Source organism: Lonchura striata, chromosome 2, assembly GCF_050655825.1.
Source record: "Lonchura striata isolate lonStrDom1 chromosome 2, ASM5065582v1, whole genome shotgun sequence".
Classification (NCBI taxonomy): domain Eukaryota; kingdom Metazoa; phylum Chordata; class Aves; order Passeriformes; family Estrildidae; genus Lonchura; species Lonchura striata.
In genome coordinates, this window is record NC_140704.1 from 99,466,155 (window position 1) to 99,489,623 (window position 23,469).

The following is a 23,469-nucleotide window of genomic DNA, read 5'->3' on the forward strand; positions in this document are numbered from 1 at the left end:
CCAGCTTCCTACACCTGGCAATTGTTTTACACTTTTACATTTTCATTTGTTCCTGTGTACATTTATATATTTTGGGACCTGTGGAATAGTCTGTTTCTTTAATCTTGAGAAACTTAGCCTGCAGATATCACATGTGGAAGCTCCATGTGATCCTGGATGTTGAAGATTCCTGCGCTTTGACAGGTTCTGGCACCTGCCAGAATTGAGGGTGTTCAGCCCAGTTAGTGAGAACTGATTAAAAGCAGAAACTGAGGTGGGCTTTAACACATAAACAGCGGAGAGTAAAGCAGCAGCATCACTAATGAGGAGTAAGTCCCTTCAGCATCACCAGATCCTCCCAAGGCACTCACAGCACTAATCCTTCCTTCCCACTAGTGGCATTTCCCCACTCCTGCAGCCAGGAAGTAGCTGACAATTTAGCACAGAGGAGTAACTCGATAGTTTATTTAAATGGAACACACTGGAGCTGAGATAAATAAATTTTCCTATATTTTCAGTTTTATAACAGATAACACAAAATGTAGTAAACATTTTAAAATGTAAAAATAGTGCAAAATTACTTCTGTGATAATACAAGACAAATGTTGACAATCAACAGCATTTTAAAACCAACAATAGGAAACAGATCAGGCAAAACACTCATTTATATAGCATGGCAGAAATGCAACTAACCTACAGGCTTTTCCATGTAAGACAGGAAAAAGATCAGTTACATACAGTTAAACCTATGAAAGGTGACTAAACCAGAGCATTTGAAAAGTAGCCTTGTATACCAGCTTCCAGACAAAATGTAGATATAATTTGATTTCTTGCTGAGCATATTGCACTAACTTCTTTTATTATTTGTCTTGGCTTGTTGGGTTTTTTTGGGGTTTTTTGGGTTGTTTTTTTCCCCCTTTTTTTTTGTTGTTTTTGTGGGGTTTTTTGTGTTTTTTTTTTGTTTTGTTTTGTTTGTTTGTTTGTTTGTTTGTTTTTGTTTTGGGTTTTTTTTCGATTATGTATGAGAAAATGACATGTTGCTGAAGAGCTCAGTTCATTTTAAAGACTGGCACCATGAGATTAGAACTATGTTGACAATCACCATTCAAGAAGAAAACAAAACAAAACAAAAATTGCCATAGTGGTAGGACAAAATCCAACTTGGAAAAATGAAAAGAAATACATGTGTGAATATTGCAACATGGGTCTAAAATAGTTTCATGAAGGGCATAAAGTCCCATTGTATCAAGCCTTTTAGAAAAAAAAATTTGCAAATGTATGTCCAAAACAAGTGTTCAACTATAGTTCTGTAACGTTTGAGTTTAGGAGCTAGTGTGACATTTGATTCTTATCTTCCAGGTAACACAAGAGAATTCACTTCAAAGCAGTGATTATGAGGCAACAATCTTATATACATGTATATATTTGTTTCTGCACATTGAAGTAGGTCCCTGAAGTCACACTTACAGCCATAAAATTACTCAAAGGGCAACTACAGGTTCTGTATGAGCTCCTGAAGAATGGGGTTGTCAATTAAACTTAAAAAAATCTTTTACAGAGCAGTTTCATATCTGAAAAGCCACCAAAAAATACAACAAAAATTAATGCAGCTTGAGTCAAATCCAGCCTTTAAATTATTCCTATAGGAATAAAATTGTTTATTTTTTGATCATTTGACTTGACAAGGCAAACTTATTTGGGAATGTTCTACTAGTGAATCAAACTGGCCCAGATACTGCAACAAATAATTAAATATTTTACCTTTAAAAACATGACTAGAAACAACAAAATTATTTGGAAAAATGATTAACTGTGTAAGCAAGCATCAGGACATACATAATGTGATTCAACAACTAAACAATTTAGTTAAATTTTCAAATGCATTAGAGGCTTATTAACGTGAACTGTCTGAAAGAATTGATGATACATAGATTCACTTGACTGTATTTAACCCTCTGATTTTTTCCCAGAAACATCTACCAATGACAAAGAGCAAAATACATAAAGTTCAGAGATTCTCAAGTATGTTACTGCCTTCTTTGGAACCTGAATGGAGGAAAACACAGAAAAAGTTTACATTGTAGAAGAAAACAAATGACAACTAAGAACTCTATAGTTAATATGAAGGAAAAAAATATTGCTGTATTCCCACATCTGTATTTGCATTCTGTTTACAAAGTTTGGGTTCAGGGCATTCAAATTAAATGCCTGCATTTTTATACAGAACAAGAGAGAGTTCTCTCCATCATAAATATGTAGCATTATGCACATATATGTACACATATATGCATAAAGGATATTTATCCTTTCTCTTAGATCTTAGCTTTTTAGATTTAAAGCCCTCAAAATATCACAGTCAGTTGTGGTGTTGGAAGAAGGAACTTCTGTTGCAGAAGTCTATTCACACCTTCTTAATCTTTGGCTGAGGTCAGGCAGCTAAACCACATTCTTAACTCTACAAGAAAGTAAGACGAGGAATATTAAGTTATCATTCTTTAGTATTTATAAATGGTTAACCATGCAATAAATTAATTACTAACCTGAATCAATCCCATAGAAATGGAAAATAGACAGGATAACAGAAAAAATATTACAATAGCAACTCTTTTTTGGGTACTGAGGTACCAGCAACCTACTGATGTACACAGTCTAAAGGTTATTTCTGCTGCTAGATTTGATTGGGATATTTTCCCCCATCATAAAATAAATTGGTTTTTCATTTAAACATGATCAGAATCCTTTTTTTAATGAAGACAAATATTTTCACTACATAGGACTGATATTATTTTAGCCCACTATTTCACATGAAGAAAGCATTTGAAAGACAGCTTTTTTTATATTTTGTAGAATAACATTCAAATTATAAGATAAATTCTTAAATGTTGGCTTGAAGGATGCATCTTTTAGAAGAAACAGTCCAATAGATCTCAGCCCTAAACTGCTGAGAATTTTTAAATAATTCCAATTGTATGGACCTCCTGCCTTACTATTATATTGACACAATATCCTTACAGTAATAGCAGCAAATACTTTCAGGTGAAATCTATTTTTATTGTCTGTGATGAATTTGTATCTTCTCATTTGCTAAATGAAATTTGGCAACTGAAACCAAAGGCCAGTAGTATCTCACTACAACACAAGCGCAGTACAACAGGAAGAGTTTTGCAGATCAGTGGAAAAAGCTTGGAAGCTTCAGAGCTGACATTTTTAATATGTCTGTTCTTCCACCAACAAGTGCAATGCTGCAAATGCTTTTTCAAAAACATCTTTCTGTAGTAGTAGGTGCTGTGCTTTGGAATCTCTGCTCTTCTGATTTGTCTTAGAATACAATTTCCCTTTCACAGTAGTTTGTGAAAATGATAGGGTGACTTTTATTAGTAAAGAACTAAGCGTGGAGACTGTTAGTGTTAGAATCAGATGTTCAGCTTCTTCAAATGTTAAATACTTCTCTCACATTGCTTTATTAATACACTCCAACAAAACAAAGAAAAAAATTAGGATTATGCTGTGATTTCCTGGACAAGTCAAGAGGCCGTGTAACTTGGCACATAAGTCATAAAAGCTAGCCCTTTTTGCAAGATAATTGTAAAAAATGCTTTTTTTTTTTTGTCATGAATTATAGAGCAAAGTCCTTTTTGCTGACTACATCACTGAATTCCAGTATAAGGACTTCTCACACATAAATCTTGTTACACAGCAAATTGGAAAACTCACAAGTAATTCCCAAGTGTTCAAATGAAAACATGCACTCTGAATACATGTGTAGTACTATATAATAAAGGAATTTAGAGTCCAGCTTTACAGAACCAAAACTGTAGGCAAGAGTCCAACAGCAGAAGTTGTTTTAGCTCTAGTTTTCTTTTTAAATCATCAACACCAATGAAGAACCCTTAACAGTGGGATTCTTGGAAATCATATTTTAAATACTATACGGAAAACACTGTTTTCTCTCTGGGGTTTAAGCATTGTCTACCATGATCAACTTGATGCTATGGCATTTAACTCATCTATAAGAAAAAAAATCAGTTAAAAAAAGTAAAGTTCTGGCCATTCACAGAGACACCACTTCTGCTCACCAGTCCTCAGTGAAAGTCACAGGCTTTGGACCTGTGGATATCTGTGCTGATCACTAGAACAGATCACCTCTGAAGGAGGATCATGTCTGAACTGCCTGGCTTGAAGCAGGAGAGATGAAATGCTAAACCCAGGGATGGAATATGCTGAATACCAAAGTGTGAAGGCCAGAGATGGAAAGCTTCCATCCATACCAGAGGCTTTCCTTAGGAAAAGCAGACAACTGATATATTTGTTCACTGGAGGAAATATATCCCAATAAGGAAAGGAAGGACATAAAGTGCATCTCTGAGACAAAATGCACATTTAGGTACTTGTTATCACTTCCACCAAAGCTAAAAGCCAGGTTAAAAGATGTACAGTTTATATTTTGCATCTTTGTTGCTCTATCTCTCTATATGCTTTATATAAGATACATTCTTTTGTGCTGTTCTCTGTGACCATCTTGCTTACATCAATATTTTAATCTGACTAAATATACTTCCATTTATCTCTGAAACAGTTAACTGCATAGGTTACCATTTCCTGCACGTTTTACTACTGATAACTTGTGATAGGCACTCAGTCCTTCAACCTGGTGAGCTTCTCATAATGTGTCCTAATGTTGCATTCTTGATATTCAAAGGAACGTTCAAAGGACAAGCTTGTTTTACCCTGCAAGACTATTATTGACAACCACCCACAACGTGGGTTGAAATATCTTGTAACAAAACTAAATTTATTCCGTTTTTATGACAGACAGCTTTGTCCTGTAATTAGATCTCAGCAACACAAGAGCATTTAGAAACATTTCTTGTAATGATATCAAATAATATACACAGCTCCTTTTTAATGGTTTTTGGTTTTAACTTCAGCTCAGATTCAAGGGAAACTTTGAAGCCCAAAAAACAGGTTTATTTTAATCTGAGAGAAAAATGAGCCACTCAAAAATGGTTTGACAAATTTATGTCAAACTCTAAGTTCTAGGAAATACAAAATGCCTTTTTTAGGATTGCTTGTTTCACAAAAAAAGCACAATGCTTTATTTGCTAATGTCCTTTGGAATTTAGTTGCCTCAGTTACCTCATCAGTTTGCTCTAGAAGCCATTTCTATCATAAAGTGATTCTTTTGTAGCCAGCTGATACCATCATCATGATCCAATAGCGCAGGAACTATTACAGATATATGCAATATTATTTTAATGAAAGAAAATATTTTAAATTTCTAATAAACATACCCAGAGTTTGCTTTCAATGCTCCAGAACACCTTAAGTAGAAGTTTTACTTCTTTTGGCTCTCTTTAACTTTGAATAACCTTCTTCTTTCTGCTTACAAAAACAAGACAAACAGAAAAGGGCAAAAGCCAATAAAGCAGCAATACTAAGCTAAAAGTTCAACTAAAAAACATTGTTTCTGAGTGAAATTCTTAGTTGAATAAGAAGTAATTAATAAAAAATTCTGTTTTCCAATATAAATAATCCGAAGTATGTTTATAAGTACAGTGGCTGAATAATTAGGAACGTGGCTATTTTGAAAATACCTTTTACATGTTGGTAACCATGACTTTCAAAACCAACTATCATTTCTGGTTATCAGTAGTGACAAAGGCTTATTCTTCAGAGATGTGCTTAGCAGTGTCCCCAGTCAGCACCATTATATTTTAATAGGGAGGACAGGAGGAATCAGCCCAATAAGCATCAGAGAGTCCATCCTGACCCCAATTAACAGACAAGCCTCTTTTCCTGACACACCAACGAAACTTCCTGAGAGCCTTGCATCCACCTCTCTTGAGTCTAGCAGTGGCAGCACTGCAGTGGCAGTGTGACAGTGAGAACTTGCTGTGTCCTGACGCTTCCCAAAAGTAGCTTGCAGGGCTCAGGCAGGTACCTGTGCTACTCACAGCCTGCCTGGAGAGTGAGGAATGCATGGAGCACCAGTGACTCCTGTCTAGGACAGGGCAATGCCCCTTCCCCATTCCAACAGTACTGCCAGAGCAGCTACAAGCTCTCCATGCTTACAAGCCCTGGTGTGTCTGAGTCATTCCCAGAGGCAGGTAAAGGACTTCATTAGTTCGCATTGTGGTGGAAGTCTCCTCTCAATACCCAGACCCCTGAAGGTGTTATGCCTATAAACAGCTACTTTTAGTTGCTGGTTTTTTTCTCTTTGTGAGAGTGACTCTAATGCTGTAGCACTGCAGTGCTGGACCTGTAACCACTGACTTGGTTGTGGCCCTGTGGAAGGGCCTTTCCCAGCTGCACTTGGATGGGGCCGGCTCAGAGCAGCTGGGCTGGCGCTTCCCACACTGACTCCTCTCTTCCCTGCTGCAGCTCGAGCTCTGGGGTATGAGTGTGTTCCTGCAGGAGGCCCCTGGGGCTGCTGCACTGGCCTTTGCTGATCACACGGAGAGCACAGACTGTGTTCCTTTAATTACAGTTAAAACATCCTGAATTGCCTTGTACTTGGCTTTAAAAGCATAACAAAGCAAAAAACAATTTCTACAGAATGTTGCTAAATTCAAGTCCTTGAGATGAAAATCTTACAGAGCCATATACAGCAGGATAGAACTTTTCTGTAGAATCAGAAAATCTGTTTCAGAAACACTAACATCATTAAGTATTTCAGTAGCAGCTTTTGCTGGAGACACACATTTAAAATGAACTCTTTAAGCGACAGTATCATACCCAGTGGTTACCTTTAACCTGGTTAAGGTTAATTTTATCCAGAGAGGTCAGTAAGATTTCGTAGCCTGCCCATTTTAATTGGAGCAGTTTGGATCTTTTTTGTCTCTTAATTCAGGTCCTTCTGGACTGGATCAAGGAGTATATTTGTGTGTGGGGGGGTTACCTGTCTTTGTCTGGCACAACTTTTCTTTACAGGTGCTTCCATGGTGCTCTCCTTGACTGGCAAAGTCAGTTTTGAGGTCAGTGTTTCACATGTCAGATACTTGTTCCCTGTAATCAGCTTAAAGCACAGAAGTTTATATCTTCATTAGAAAAACACCCCACAACATTTTGAACAAGATCTCTAACTTTTAAAATTACTTACTTTTTCAAAAAGTGCTCTCATCACACAAAGCTGAGATAACCTACCAATTTACATTGTATAGATGAAAGACATCAGCCCAAGACATTTCATCCATGTACCCAATATATGGAATATCATCCTCATAAAAATTACACTGAAATCAGCTGAACTATTTTTTTAATTGAAATGCAGGGAGAGGCACAGAAAAATTAGGTGGTAAAGTACCTCTAGCTGTTACCTAATCATAACTCTTACACAAAATAGAGCTAACTTCAAAGATAGACCACCTTGCTTTGGGTCCCATTCAGTCAAGTTCTGAGAATATGGAAGGCTAGCAAACCCAAAAACCTCTCTCTGCAACTTGCTCTAGTAGCTGACTAGCTGTTCTCACACTGAAGATTTTTTCCTCATGTCCAGAGGGATTTTTTTTTCCTGTTGCAACTTGTGCTTTTTTTGAAATTATAATTAAACTTGTATTTGCAAAGCTTCCACGTTTGTCTAACAGCACAATGCCTTACACACAACTGATGTCAGCAATACACAATGATGAGGTTTGAGATTCCTTCCAGGAGGAAGGAATTATTCCATTAATATGGTTTTATATGAAGAATGAACACCAAAAAAAGGTCACCATGTTAACCTCACACAGACCTGGATAAACTGTCTAAAGCAAAGGAAAACTAATTACCCCACCATAAAAGTCTCAAATTAAAGAAGTGTTTATTTAAAAGAACACAGTAAATCATCTTCCCTTTCAAAAAAAAAAAAAAAAAAAAAAAAAGGGCAGCAGTGGCTGAAAACATTAAGTTATATGGTAGAATTTTAGAAAACTAAATTGAGAATGATGGTAGAACATGATGAAAGTCATGCTCTTTATTGCTTAACATTGTTGAATTTGTGAGAAGCAATGAGAATGAGCCCTTTACCTGTTCAAAGTTAGGTTTGGAATGATGACTGGTTGTCACAGCAGTACAGTCCTTAGAGTGGCATGCTGCTTTGTTTTCCTCGCCCTTGGCCATGCACACTGTATCTTTGAAGACAGATTCATGAATATTTAACCCAGATCCTTTATTTGATCTCTTTGTTTGTTGCAGTGACAAACTGGAATTTGTCATTTCACTGTCTAATTTACAAATCTGCAAATGCACTTCCGTTGATTGGTGTTGTTTCTCAAGAAATTGAGCAGTATTTTGACTTGTAAACTTTTTCCCCCTTCTTGCACTGGAACTAAAAGATTCATGTGTATTCAGACATGGACTGGTGTTTGATTTCTGAAGCATTGGCCCAAAATTCTTAAGAAAGAATGGAGATTTTGCCTTTTTGTGATTGACTTCACGTGGATTCCCACCTGAAGCTGAGTTTTCAGAAAAATCAGAGTTAGCCATTTGTCCACTAGACTGGGTTTTCCATTGGAATATGGGTGTACCATGTTTTGTGTGTGTCTTCATGTTCTTTACCTGAAGCACGCTGCTGTCAGTAGGAGTTTTGACTGGCATATTTTGAATGTGTTTGAAAATCTGAGTTATGCTGGATTTGTGCACAGTCGGCATAGAAGACGAAACACCCACACTTTTTATTGGTGAATGCTTTTCAGCATTTTCCTTTTTCTTCCTATCTGTTTGATTTGTGATCTTTCCATTCATTTGCATCAACTTTCCTTTGAAAATTGGTATAATTTCGCTGACTTTTGGAAGCGTGGCTTCAAAGGCTGAGTTTACAGGTGTTCCTAAAGATTTTGCAGTTGGTAACTGTAGAACGCCTGGAATTTGCATATTGCTCATTGATTTCTCTGTTGCTTCAATGCTAACCCCTCCTGTACTCGAAAAACTGCTACTGCTACTCGACAAATTGTTTGTTCCAGGCTCTTTGATCAAACGCTCCATCCAGTGGCTGTTTTCCGTACTGCACGGTGAAGGAATTTCAGGCAAAGTCGGTTTTCTTGGAGGAACCTGCGTTAGAGATACTACACAAACCATCTCACCGTCCAATTTCGTACGCTTAGGTTTTATTTCCTGCAACACATCAAGAGGCTGCTAAATTGAATAAACTGCATTTAACGATCTAATAGTGCCACCTAATGCACTGTTATATGGTATCAACTGAATAGACATCACAACATATAAGAATAAAAATTTGTGGTTTGGAGTAGAATATTTTAAAACAATATTTAGTTGTCACTATAAATTAAGGGGGTTTTTTTTATCCTCCCCGAGTTCTTTGTTTACACACTCTGCTAGAATATCGTATTTCTCAGAAGGAAACACTTAAATTACACTAATTATCTTGGTTTAGTGCTTTCCAACTGGATAATGTCTACTCCTTTTGAGGAGTTCTACAGAGGGTTTGACTGACAGGGCTCCTCATCTCTTAAGACTTCTAAGAGCATCTGTATTCTGAGCAAAAGACAGTCTGGATTTCTATAAAACTGCAGATGACACAGAGGACCTATTCTAGGTCCTACCTTTGATCACTGGAGAGACATAAACAGAAACTGCTTTCTGAAAGAGGATTATAGTATTTTAGAACCTCTGCAATATCTGTCACTATTATTTGTTCAGAATTAATTACTTCATTTCTTCTTTCACACACTACTACCAAAGAAATTTGAGCCTTAGCCTTCGTCACGACCTCCAATTACAGGAGTTTTGATTACTTGTCTCCTTTTCATCACCAGATCTGGAGTAAATCTTACAGCTTGAGTGTTTTAAAATGCTTATGTCCACACAGTCCTCTTTTTATTTTTAAATAAATTGTAATATTACTACTCTGATAGTAATAATAATAGAATCATGAATGTTTTGAATTGGAAGGGACCTGACAGATCATCTAGTTCCAGCCAACTTTGACCAGACCACGTTTCTCAAAGCCCCATCCAGCCTGGCCTTGAACAATTTCAGAGATGGAGAATCTACATCTTTAGGCAACTTGCTCCAGTGCCTTACTCATTATTATTGTTGTTTTTACTGTTGTTTCTATTACTATGGAAGAGATTTGAGAAAGTTCTGGATATCCAAATGTAAAAAAAAAAAAAAAAAAAAAAAATCTACAGAATTGCAAATACTGATAGCAAGTAATTTGTACCAAGTCCATTTTTAAACGTATGTATAACTTTATAAGGTTAATAACAACTTTACAATGGCAAATAATGTAGCTTTTACTTACATGATAATTAAAAGTTACAGGATTGATAGTTTGTTTTGAAAAGCATAGTTATATGCTCTTACTGTGCTCTGAATATGATAAAGACCACTTAATGCAATGAAAAAATATGTGCCATTAATATGTTTATAAAGAAAGCCTTACATGCACTGAAGCCTTGCAGAGTTCCTTTGTAGCATAAAGTGCTTTACTTGTCATCTTTACTGGAAATCCACACAGCTGTGAAAAATTGCTCTTCATGTCAGAAATAAAAGAGCTCACTACACTTTCTGCATCTGTTCTGGGGAAATACTGCACTGGCTGACTTCGGATGCAATTTAAAGGGTACCTGAGAAAGTGTTCAAGGATACCTAACAACTTTCCCTATATTTCTATAATTAATAAAAATCCTTGTTGAGAAGAAAGCATAAGTTTGTCTAAATGTTTTTTTTTTAAAGGTAAACAAAAGCACTTAATTCCTTATGGGCCTGAAGTTTATAAAGTTACAGGACTTCAGCACAATTATACTATGCTAAGCTATAAAGGCAAAGATTACTCAATATAAGTAACCCTTAGTCTAGTGTTTTCTGGCAGGAAAATTCTCTTTAAAAGCAATTTTTGTTGGTCACATTTTTACACAGTTTGACTGATGTGGTGGTGCGTTTTTATTTACTTTATGTACGGTTTTTTACAATTTTGTATGTCCCCAATGGTTTGTCCCTGTTCCCCCCATTTGCTGTATTGGTACATCCTTTTGTTCTGTTTTCCCGCCTGGTCCTCCTTTCCCGCCTTCCCAATACCTGTCCGTCATCCCCAAAACTGCCAAGTCATCCCCCTGTCCCCTCCCAGGTACCCTGTCCGTCACTCGGTGTTCCTTCCCCTCTGTCCAGAAACTTCTCCACAGGGCACCGAGTGATTGGACGAGGGCCTGGGGCCACTCCTATGTCCCCTTCCCATTGGACCAGGCGGAATCACCCCACCGTGGAGCCACTCCCTTACCCGTCTCCCGTTGGTTTTCCCTCCCTGGTTTCCACTCCCATTCCCTTCCCAAAACCTATAACTGCCTGCCCCGGACCCCACTCGGGGTTCCAGCTTGGGGGGGTTTCCTGTTGGTGTATCTTCTTTGCGTTGGCCACGTTGGCCCCGGATTAAAGAAGACTTTTATCCCAGCTGGTTCCGGCTTTTCCTTGCCGCCATCGGATAGCCGCTGCTAATTCAGGACCCACGGGGACACCTCTCAAACCCCACTAGGGCGCAGCGAGAGGTGCCTCATTGCCCGTCCTCACCCCAGGTGCCGAGCTAGCCGGGGTTGAGCGCAACATCAGAGGGCATTTGGGGCTGGGGAGCGCGGCAGACTTTCTTTTACAGCACTTCCTTTTGCATCACATTTAAAGTGGCATTATCACATTTATGGAAGCCATGAAATAAATCACTCTATTTGACTTCTGATTGTTCAATACTGGGACAGAGACTTGACTAAACATTTTGTTTCAATTTGTCTATTAAAACATATCTCTACTGACTACTATGAAATTATGAAAGAAGGAAATCTGGCAGACTCAAAAATAAAAAGCAGACCCTTGTTAGAATTGTAGAAGAGGAAACAACAAATATGTTCTGAAAGGATACGTGAAGAATCTTTCCCCTATTGGTTTGAAGTAAACACTCAAGTATATTTTTGTCTCTTCAAGATCCTCAGGAAGAATATATCCATACTTAGATAAACCAAACAAAAACAGGTGTTATAAGGACAAACTCAATAGGCAAACAAAAAAGGGAGGGAAAAAAATGAATGCAGTGTATGTGTTTTTTACCAGATTCTTCCAGTGCATCTGAAAATCCTTATATGAACGGAAAGGAGATTCTGGAGGAATTATATGGCTAATGTTTATGATTTGACCCATTTTCATGCTGTGAACAGATAAAGAAGGGCTGCTTAGAAACGGTGTCATAAAATCCAGTTGAAAATATACTGGGGTTTTTTTGGGGAAAAAAAATCTTATTTTTTGCATTCAAAGTATTTAGAGATTATTTTTATGTTTTGAGGACTAATACCTTTAGCTCACAAGTTTATAACATAACAATTTCAATATTTTCTGAAGTATGGTAAAGAATAAAGTGACAACTACAAGTGACATATCTCTTCAACACTCACTAGCAGTGAATGTAGAATAAAAGGAAATATCATTATTACTTCTCCTATATTTCATGATGAAAAATATTAGATAAAAATGAAGGTAGTTCATGGCAAAGGTTGAAATACTTTTTCTTTAAATTGACTTCCTGGTAAAATTGTATTTGAGAAAAACTGATGCTCTTGCATACCATATAAGTAGCACAAAGATTAGTAAATTGAAATAGTATTTAAATGCGTAATTTATGATTTGTTGATTAATTTTTCTTATTTTCCTTAGCAATGAGATAATAAAAACAAAAAATGCCTGAATTTAAAACAGATTGTAAAACAGAAGAGTTCTTATCATTAGCATCAAATTCAGAATTTGTAGGGCAAACATTTCAAGAAATGTTTATTTCTGCTGAAATGTGAACAGATTCCTACCTTGGCAAAACATAGCACCAGTTACTTAGTATGGAATGTTGCTGAATAACTGTGTTTTCATTGCTGTCAAACAGCTTTACGATATTTGCTGAAATATCAAAATCTCCCAGCTTAAAACAGAAAAGAAAGTTTATTTGCAAATAATTCTACAGCAGTACAAATTTTAAATCTTCAAAAATAATTGTGTATCATGATACACTGAAACTTGATATATTATCATTCTTTCATCAGCGTTCAGAGACTGATTATTTCAGATGATATTCCCATCATCAAATTGCAGACTATCTTACGTTAGAGCTTACACTTTCACAAGCCATGCAAGTATAAGGTTTAAAGTTTATTGAAATCAGAGAGATTAAAACTTTATGTGAAATGGTTTAATAAGAGTATAGAAGGAATTTCTCAAACTGAGAGCTGTCTCACTTCCACACGCATTTTCAAAAAGTTCAAATCAGATACCCATGCTCGACATTCTAGTAACTGTGTGTCACTTTGTCTAAACATGTGCAAGTATCCAAGGAACAGAATTAATGGAACATGCAGTTTCATCCTCTGAGAAGTCAAAAACCACCACACTTTTTCACAATGTCTGAATTTGACTGTAGGGAACAATCAAAGACAGAGATTTGAGAAACATTTTATCTTTCTATAATCTATGAGGGTTTGCATTTTTTCACTGAGAAGAAAATCTGGCCATTTCTGTTTTATAAAAGTATCAATCTGGTAATAAAGCCACATAATGATCTTTTCCATCATTGGTCTATATAATTTGGGAACTGGCTTCTTATAGATAGCTTTAGTATTCATGCTGTCCCAAGCAGGGTACAGAAGAAATCCTGTTTTTCTATTTCAACAAAAGAAGAGCTTGGATCAGAAATATTTATTTTAGAAGAAACCAGCAAACCTGACAAATATGCCCTGCATGTATGGATATACTCACCACAGGTGGCATGGCTGTCAGAAAGGATAATAGGTTTTCAGCCTCAACTGTGATGTCTTAAACAATGTATAAATTAAACTTACAAGCAGCATGGTCCCAGCTGCTCCAATATTTTGGAAGCTGTATAGAAATTAAGCAGATTCCATAATAACTATATAAAAGGACCTTGAACATGGTGCCAACAACTCACCTGTAGTTGCTCTGTTTTTACTCAAAACTGTCTGTGTACTACAGTGTGACTGAAAGCTTTCTAGAAAACACTGCTAGAAGGAAATCTAGAGTCAAAAAGACCCCACACTGCTATATTCTGTTAGCATTTTTGAAAGCTCTCTTAGCCTTGAATCTCAGTTTTACACTTGCTAGAATGCATCAATACAAATACAATATGGATTTTATACTTTTATAACCTGTGCAGATAGTCAGGGAATATGGTTAATGTCTCAGTGCAATCAGAAATAAGCATTTCTATGCCCATCATGATAACTGGAAGTCACCTAACAGAAAAGAAGATAAGGATCAATAAAACACAGTCATAGAAAATATATCAGGCTTATACCTCAGGGGGTGGCAGCCGAATTGAGCAAGGCTCCACACTGATGCAAAGCTGCTTCTCTGACACATTGAGGTCTATAACTAAATTAAAAAAAAAAAAAAAGCACAATGCTCTATTTTGAATTACAGCTCATCTCTTAGACAGAAAGCTTACTCAAATATTTATTTAAGGTAATTGTTAGTCAAAATGCTGTGTTTGAAAATCAAAAGACTAGACTTTCTCAGCACAGAAATTAAAATTAGGTGCATTTTAACTGCGAAAAATAAAAATAATAATGAAATAGTGTCATACAGTAATTCAGAAACTCAAAGCTGGCTGTGCAACTGTGTGCTTGATCCTCATATCCTTGACAAACAAACACCCATTTTCAAAGCAAATGTAGTTCATACAACCATTTGCTGCACTGACTCATTCAGCACAGTATTTTCCATCCAGGAGCTGTCAATAGGAAAGACTAAATGAGAAAGGCAAGCATTTATGGACACACCTCCAAAACTTTCACTCAGTTCTGGGTTCTTCAACATATATCTCTCCTACAGATTTAGGCTCCAATATTGCCAAATGTAATCTTAACTTTTATGCTGGAATAAAAATACTACTTTGCAATTTTTGCAATAGCTAACCAGCATGCTTTGTGACTTCACTTTTGTGAACAGCAAACAGTACATACTGGACAGTCACCACAGCTCATTTTCCTATCTATTACTATGGAACTTTCACATCATTTGCAAGACTCTTAAATTAAGGCAAGTGAATTTAATTGCAATAATTATAACTTCAAAATGGCAAATGTCAGTCTATGGCTGTAGATTAATAGTAAAAAATTATCTTCTTTGTGAGTAATTTTTCAGTTGAGCTGACAACTATTACAGACAGAACATTACCTGCCACCAAGAGTATTTTGACAAAAGTAATTTCAGAGTGAAAACCAAAGACTCTGCGCTGGTAATACCAAGATTGTGGCAGTAGGAAAGTGCTTAACTTTACCCTGCTCTCTCAACTTTACCATTACCAGAATATTGTACTTACCAACAGCATTTTGCCTTCCTGAATGAGACAAAAAGTCTTTCCCTTAATAAATAGAATAGACAGACATTATTTTCTAAACCATATGTCTAAAGTCTTGATGTGAAAAAAAAAAAAAAAAGAGAAAAGGAGAAACCACAGTTTTGTTTGCATCTATCACAAATGCTGAAAGTGTATCACTTTTTAGGAGATAAAATCCCCTCTAGCAATTAACTTTTCACTGATTCATTAACATCTATAAGAAAGAGAGATATGTAAAGGTATATTAGTAGGCAGCAATCTATACATCACTTTTTCCTCCTAATCCTCTACTTCAGCCACTACTCTTGAATCAGCTAATTTCAATCTCATACCCCTATATTTTGAAGATACTGAGAACAGGATACTGTTGTTATTGTGGCTGTAAATAAGACAACACATGCACACTTTTATCAGCACATATTTGAAATTATGTATACAATTGCTCTAATTATTATGAGCACACTACAGTTTTTTATACTTTGGTAATTCACATGTATACTACACAGGTATTGTAAATTTAGGCTGCCACACACAGGAGTTAGCAGAGATGTCAGGCAAAGCAGCTATGATCCAAAAAAGACAGAGCTTGGTAGAAGAAGAGGGTCTGACAGAAAACTACTTCTGTTTAGAAGAGCCTACAAACCCTGTGCAGAAGTGTCACTGCTGAAAGCATGAGTCAAAAAAACCAACTCTGTCCAACAATATTTGGTTTCATATGGTACATTGCATTCAGTTGACATAATTATTTTATCTATTACAAAGATAAAGAAGAAGATGAAAATGTGAACGGCATGTCCATTCAGAATATTAACTTGAATAATTTAACTTGGATAACAAAACGACAAAAATTCAAATAAAGAAAAAAAGTAATATGATAATGGAATGAAACAATTTATTATTAATGAATGAAATAATTATGGAATTTAAATTATGGAAAACAAATGCTACAGTAAAGAACTGAAAACTAAATGATTGATCCCTGACCGAATTGAGTCAAATACCTTGCACCAAGAGATGACCAGCTTTGTTCCATCTGGGTGCAAGCCTGGCTGTAAGTGTGTAGGAGAGACAGGTTTGGAGAAGGGCTGGAGTAACTGTTTGTGGTGCTTCCAGCTAATAAAACAAAAAGAAACATATATTTTTAATAATTTAACAGATTTTTTAAAGGCTTCAGTCAAAATTTAAGCATCATCTTGGAGCCAAACTCCAATATGTGCCACACATGTTTAGCTTTCATCTACTTCGCTTCAAGAAGAAGGTAGCACAGCACTTGATGTTGGCATTTGGATTTCATGCGCCATTAAAATGAGGTGCATGACAGTTCCTAGAATGCTTTCACAGGGCTGATAATAGACTTTGGGAAAAGATTAATTGAACCCTCTGGAGTACTTTATTAGATATTCAACTCCCTCCAGGCAAAGCTGACATTACCTCTGCTGTCAGAGTCAAGACCAGACACATTTTCTGGCAATCACAGTAGATAAATGCAGCTTTCCTCATCCTACAGCTCTATTTGCCTGCCTGTCCTGAAGAGCTTTCTCTTGATCATCAGCACTAGTCAAGAAACTAACTACAGCAGGTTAAAAAGAGTTAAGTAATACACCTCCAGAAGAATGTTTCTAATGAATCCTGCAAGGAACTGCTTGGTGTTGAAAAACCTAACAAGGACACATCACCTACACACATCAACATAAAGCAGTTCTGTAAGGTAAGCATATTTCAATAATGTATGTCTTACTAATCTGCATATGCATTTGCACTACTTGGAACAAATTAAGGTACAGCCAGCTGGCTGTGCACATTAAGAGAGCTATGGCTTTGGCTACAATCAGTCTTCTGACTCACCAATTTTAGTGCATCCACATGTACATTCATAAACTCCACAGATGTTGCATACTAGAAGATAGTAAATCATACGCATAATGGTCTAAAATTATATCAGCTGTTAAGCTGAGGGGTTCCATTTCTTCTCTATGCCTTTGGTTTTTCTGAGACTGTCCCGTACAGGCTGGGTAAACCCAAAGGTGAATGGGTTTCAGTTCAGCTGCCTGAACATTCCTGCTGGATGAAGGGCATGACACCAGCAGGAGAGCTGCAGGTCTGTGGCCCAAAGGTTGTCTCAAGGTCAGTCCCCCATGCCTCTGAGCAGGAGCAGGATGCCACTTCAGCAGAGAAATCTAGAGGCATTGATCACAAACTTCTTAAAACTATTGAGTCTGACAAAGTATATTTACCATGCCTACTTCACAGGACACATTTTGTCTACGGGGCGGAATTACTAACCCTGAAATTTGGCTTCTGTAGTGCAAAGTGCAGGGCCTATGAAAAACACTTCTGGCAACAGCAATTGCAGACAAGTGTAACAGCCTAAAGAACTCTGTCATATTTCAGCACTTACAGCAGCTCCATGTCTCTCTACATAGGCTTGACATATTCCCGATTCGTAAAATGGTATCTAAAAATAACAATAAAAAATAAATCAAGGTTTTGGCATTAAGCATAGATTAAATTCTGGTACAACAGTACCTTTGCCTTTGAAAATCATGCAAGGGAAGAGTTGGGCAAACACTTTATCCTGTGTTTTAAAGGAGAAAAATAAAATCAGCTCAGGTATTTGTCATCATGCAATCTCATTTCTAGCTAAAGATATATTCACAAACAAGACAAGTGAGCCAAAGACTGCCCAAAACAAAGCTGCAGCACTCTGCACCTGCTTCTCCTCTTGTGAATTGGGAGGTACCTTACCAATTGAGTCCATTTCATCCCACAGATCGGTTCACCATCTGAAAAGGCCATTTCATCAAAAAAGTAAAGGACTTAAGTTGTCCTACACCACTAATGCACAAAAAAAAGAGCCTGCTTTAAGTGAAATATTTTTACTTATCCTTGCTCCTCAAACAAAACACTTCTTAGAGAAACATAACATGTATGTGTGACAAATACAATTTACCCCTAGCCATACATGACTGACCAAGAAACAACAGGCCTCACATCTTTGGGATGAATTTGCAAGCTGGAAAGTCCCTGGCTACAAAGGAGTGAAGGTGTCTTGAAAAATATTTCAAAAGGTGTTTTCAAAACTCAAAAGTACAAGATAACCAAAATACAGAAAGAGCTATCAGCACTAAATCAAAGACATCTGTCTTGCCTATACTATTGATAAAGAGCCAACTACTTCACCCTTTAATTATTAAAATAAGGATGGGCCCAATCTGAGCACTCCCTGAATGCCATATTGTACAACAGCTGGCCTGCATGGCAGGTGACTGTTTTGAGCAGGGACTCTTCTCAAGTTTGAAGATTCCATAGTGGAAATTAAGAGAACATTCCTTAAAAAAGGTCAAAAGACCCCTTACCTGTGATCTGCAGTTAGTGACTGAAAGCATGCTGAATTCATGCTATGAGGAATTACTAATCCATGCAGCTACTCAGATACTATAAACATTGTAGGGATAATTCCATTAGGCATGAACTGTTGTCCAAGTCTGAGACAAAGATTGGATACAGCCACACATAGGCTCCAAAAAAGAATTCCAGAAAGGGATCCACTCTGAACCTCATGTCTCCACAGAACTTGACATCTCTTTACTCTTTGCACCTCTGGTCTCTCTCTGAGTCATTCTAACTCAGTTTGCCTTTTCATGGCTCTTCCATGTGTAATTATAAGGTAAACCTTGGCATCAAACTTGCTGTTTTATGAACAGGAACACCGTTAAAACCTTGCTAACCTAACAGAACACTGTTAAAACCTTGCTAAATTCCATCAGACCCATCAAACTCTGCCAAATTATTATTTTACCTCAATAAAACATAGTGCTGTTTCTCTCTTTTGAGTGAGGTGCACTCTGCTCATCTGCAGCAATTTGTAACTACAGATACTTATTTACACAGTGATACTAACCGCCATCACAACCGAAATTTGATTCAGTGTCCCCATAACAGGTGCAGAAAGGATCTCTTGATACAGGAATAATAATTGCCTATGAAAAAGGTGAGAAAGAAATTAAAAATGTTTTATTTTCTCAGCATACATTCCATTTTTAATCAGTTTCAATTGTCTCAGTATAATAAATTGGATTAGTCCAAGTTACTTGCTCTAGATGACCCACAATGGTCTAAGACAAAGATTACAGGCCTTTGGCACACAGATGGAGCTGTCCAAAAGTGTTCCTTTCAGCAGACTTTCTCATTTCTCCCCTTTTCTTTTAAAGGGAATAGCATAATGCTTGGTGAATGCTTAAGAATCTGCTTTCCAAATAGTCTTTCCACTTAGTCTCAACCTACATGAAGCATCCCAGCTTTGCAGATAAACACAGATTAAATTTAACCATTCACTAATTTGAAGTATGCGGATTCATTCGTTTTAGCCTATGAAATTTAAAACATAAATAGATATTTTGTTTTTGTTCCCCAATAGCAAGCAAGTCCCCTGCCCAAGAAAAAAAAAGCTATTTTAAACTATTTTGTACTCTTGCCATCGATAAGAACTTTGCTGATTTTATTACAGTTAATTCTAGTATGACTAATAAAATATTTGAATAACAACCACTAGCAGCTTCTGGAAATACTAGTCCTCAAAACTCTTCACCTGCAAGTCTTTATCTGTGTACTCCTTGACTCAACTTCTGGTATCTGAGAACTCAGTGTTACTGTAGCAGCACAGAGTTTGTGCAGCTCAGGCAGACTGACAAAGAACAGAGACTGGTGTCTGGTGCTATTCATAGTATGTTGTTGATTGCCCTCATGCAGCACCTGGGTATTATAATAAAAAAATTAATTAATTTTTGTAAAGCAGGTAGGTATTTGTTTACAGAACTTTGTATGTTATTAGGTAAATGAATAATCAATTACCTCGATTAAGAATATAGAGAAAATATAACGTGATTTGGTCAGATAAAAGTGCTGACTATCCTTTTTGTATACATAATGCATTATACTTGAAAAAATAATTATTTGCGAGAGCCAAAATATTCAGAGTAAATACAAGGACAAAAGAATACAGAGTACATGTATGATCCTTGCCATATTAACTGAGCACATGCAATGGAATTCTGTTATTTTTGGAACTTCACAAAAACACTGAAAAGAACCCAAAGAACCAGAATTTCAGACTAAGAATATGATTCTTTGATGCAGTACTAACAAATTACATGTGAATGGGAATAACATGAAGTCACATTACCCATCTTGCTGAGTGCCTGTGGTGTGCTCCTTTGCCCTGCAGCACAGGCCAGGCCCAGTGTAATGAGGTAGAATATTCATGACAGAAAAAAGAAAATCTAATATTTCATTACTTGAAGAAAAATACACCTTTTAACTGTAGCATCTTTTTCAATCAAAGTATTTCAAAGAAAGACAGGTAGCGAGAAAGCCAGGAACAAACACTGCACACCAGAAAAAACTGGTTTAATATTTATTCCCTTTCCAAACCCTAAAACAATTTTAGGAAATGATCTCACCAGCACAGTGAGGACAGCAATAAATATTTTGATCCCAAATTTTATGAACTCACCAGGTACTCACCTGAAAAGCAATTTTGTAAATTGTGATAAAACAATTATGAACTGGAAGCATATTTTGAGGAACAATGTCAAAGATAACTTTGCTGTTCTGATTTTGCTTTGCTTTCTTTACAGTGTAACAATTTAAACAGATTAACCTCCACCATATCCAAGAAAAATCACAAGATGAGTGTTTTATAACTTTCATTTAAAAGAAAATAAAGCTTTCTTCTTTCTTACCCTTAAAGGAAAACACATTTCAATTTTTTTCGGCAGTCCTGAAAAGTAGGGGTTTTTTTAAATGCCAGCCAAAACTACCACTTCATCAGAGAATTCCAAAAGCTACAGCTCAAGGGAAAGCTCAGTTTTAAACAGTTGAGAAAAAAATCTCATCCTTTTGCAACCATGGAAAAGAAAGCCTGAGTCTGAGGCTTTCGTAATATTTATTGGGGGTTTTTGTGGCAGAGATGTTGTAAAACACATGCTGCAATGCCCCAGAGCCCTGCTTGCTGTTTGAGGATGACTCCCCTGTGGAAACAACTAGCTGTATTAAGCCTAAGTTAAATCTTCCCAGACATATTAAAAGCTAATGGGACAGGGCAGAAGCAAAAGGCTTCTCCCTTCAGGGGAGAGGATAAAGAGAAAAGTAGCAGTTAACACGAACTGCCAGTTAAGAAAGAACTACTGGTTATAAATCCTCGGAAATATACACAACCGCCCTCTGAACTGGAGGACTTTACGTGTGAGGGAGAAATCCGACTTTTACATGCCAATAATCACTGCACGTGAACTCGAAACCTGAGCTCCTGCTAAACTGAACAGAACATCAGTCAGGGAATGGCTATCCCTGACTTTTCTGTCTGAACAGGCAACTAAAGCCCAGAGCTCGGCAGCAGTATTTGCAATTTTCAGTAACAGCCTGGAAGTCGGAGTGAAGAACCTCCTTATCAAAGCTGGGAACAGCACCCATCGGAGGGAGAGTAGCTACTCTTACTGTCAGGCTGACCAGAAGGTTGAGGCGGGATCTGAAGATGGAGGTGACATTCAGTGAAGCACACAGCTGTCCTGCACTCAGGCTCGGCGAGCAGAAGTTAAGCACCAGCTTTCAGGAAGGGTGACACGTCACGCTGGGTAAGTTTTATGCTGCAAAAAAAAAAAAAAAAAACCACAAATGCAGCCTCAATGTGTCCATGGGGTTGTTGCTGCTGAGGCATACAAGTTGTGTTGGCCGTGACGGTGGGATGTGGGGACCCATACTGAAATACAGACAAAGCCATCGCACGCATCTGAGATCAGAGCAAAGGAAACATTTTACCTCAGCCAAAACTGCAGGGAAACAGGATGCTGGACTGGTGAGAGGGCCTCACCGAGAGAAGGGGAAGGCACTGCTCCCCGTGCCCTCAGCCCAGCCGGCAGCCAAGCAGGGCAGCGCCACAGGGAAGCCGAGCCCCGAGCCCCGCGGGGGAGCTCTCCCGAGGTTTAGAGGAGCCGTGAGGAAGCGCCTGTGGCACGGGCGCTCCCGCCGGGATCGCCTCACGGTCTGCGCGGGAAAAGCGGCAGCGGCCGCCTCCCGCCTCGGGGCACTGCCGCCTGCGGGATCGGCGAGCGTGTGGGACTTCCCGGCTGGGACACCTTTGCCTGCTGGGACACCGGCTGGAGGGGCTCGGGCGGTCACGGCGCGGGCAGCGCCCGGCAGAGCCGCGCTGTGTCCGGGTGCAGCTCAGCCCGCGCTCGGCTCGCCCGTGGCACGGGCGCTTTACCGGGCACAGGCAGCTCTTCGCCGGGCCGGGGCGCCAGCCGGCTTTGCCGCAGCGGAATGAGGATAACTGAGCTGAGATGCTAGGGAAAAAAAACCCTTTACTGCGAGGGTGTTGAGGCACTGGAACAGGCTGCCCATGGAGCCTGAATCACAGATTGTTAGGGTTGGAAGGCACTTCTGGAGATGATCTAGTCCAACGCCCCTGCCAGGGCAGGGTCACCTGGAGCAGGCTTCACAGGAACACGTACGGGTCGGTTTTGAGTGTCTCCAGAGAGGACTCCACGACCTCCCTGGCCGGCCCCACCCGGCCCATCTGTGCCACTCTCAATGTAAACGCCTTCATGTTAAGGTGAAACTTCTTGTTTTTTAGTTTTTGGCCATTGCTCCTCGTCCTGTCTCACTGGAAGGAATGACAGCTCCCCGAGTCTCTTCCCATAAGCAGTGCTGTAGACTCCTAAACATCTCTGTGGCCCTGTGCTGTACACTCTCCAGCAGTTCCTTATCTTTCTTGTACTGGAAGTGTTCAAGGTCTGGCTGGATCGGACTTTGCACAATCTTGTCTACTGGTCCCTATCAGGGGAATTGGAACTAGATGACCTAAAAGGTCCCTTTCAACCCAAACCACTCCAGCGCGGTTCTACATTGCAAGTCGGCGATTAGCTCGTCGCAGCGCACACCGGCGAACGCTGGGGTGACGACCACCCCAGGGAGTGCACGGTACAGCAGCTGCGACTCCGGCGCCCAGCACCGACGGAGGCGCGGCCGAGCCCAGCGGGGACCGCCCCGGCAGAGCCCCCGCCCCGCCCGCCAGCGGCCGGTCACGTGGGGCGGGAGAGGGCGGGGCATTACGTCACAAGCCCCGCCCCGGCCGCCGCCAGACTGCCCGTCTGCTTTGAGTGGCATTGCCGTGCGCC

At 38.6% G+C, this 23,469-nt stretch overlaps 1 protein-coding gene across 2 annotated transcripts; it reads right to left on the reverse strand.

Annotated features, from left to right (window-relative positions):
- Window positions 1–424: 424 nt before the first annotated feature.
- On the reverse strand, window positions 425–23,355 carry C2H18orf63 (chromosome 2 C18orf63 homolog). 2 transcript variants are annotated; one of them, XM_085571864.1, is made up of 15 exons: window positions 22,112–23,336; window positions 19,884–21,939; window positions 19,197–19,275; window positions 17,694–17,750; window positions 16,297–16,408; window positions 15,278–15,319; window positions 14,252–14,328; window positions 12,756–12,865; window positions 12,010–12,106; window positions 11,825–11,910; window positions 10,361–10,544; window positions 7,984–9,069; window positions 6,878–6,994; window positions 5,271–5,358; window positions 425–2,434 (listed from the first exon to the last, which is right to left on the reverse strand). In XM_085571864.1, exons 2-14 carry the CDS (start codon window positions 20,015–20,017, stop codon window positions 5,302–5,304), a joined length of 2,238 nt encoding a protein of 745 aa, XP_085427990.1. In that variant the 5' UTR covers window positions 20,018–21,939; window positions 22,112–23,336; the 3' UTR covers window positions 425–2,434; window positions 5,271–5,301. The 2 variants fall into 2 exon arrangements, 1 of the variants encoding a protein (XP_085427990.1); XR_014952834.1 differs by lacking the exons at window positions 425–2,434; window positions 5,271–5,358; window positions 6,878–6,994; window positions 7,984–9,069; window positions 10,361–10,544 and having other exon boundaries at window positions 11,776–19,275; window positions 21,791–23,355.
- Between the last annotated feature and the right edge of the window lie 114 nt (window positions 23,356–23,469).

Bases quoted from the DNA above. Each gene is read 5' to 3' on its own strand.
- C2H18orf63 (XM_085571864.1), bottom strand. From the start codon at position 20,017: ATGAATAGCACCAGACACCAGTCTCTGTTCTTTGTCAGTCTGCCTGAG. The intron at 19,276-19,883 runs GTGAAGAGTTTT...CCTTTTTCATAG, and splicing joins ACACAGATAAAGACTTGCAG to GCAATTATTATTCCTGTATC. The intron at 12,107-12,755 runs GTAGGAATCTGT...ATCTGTTCACAG, and splicing joins TGGTGCTATGTTTTGCCAAG to CATGAAAATGGGTCAAATCA.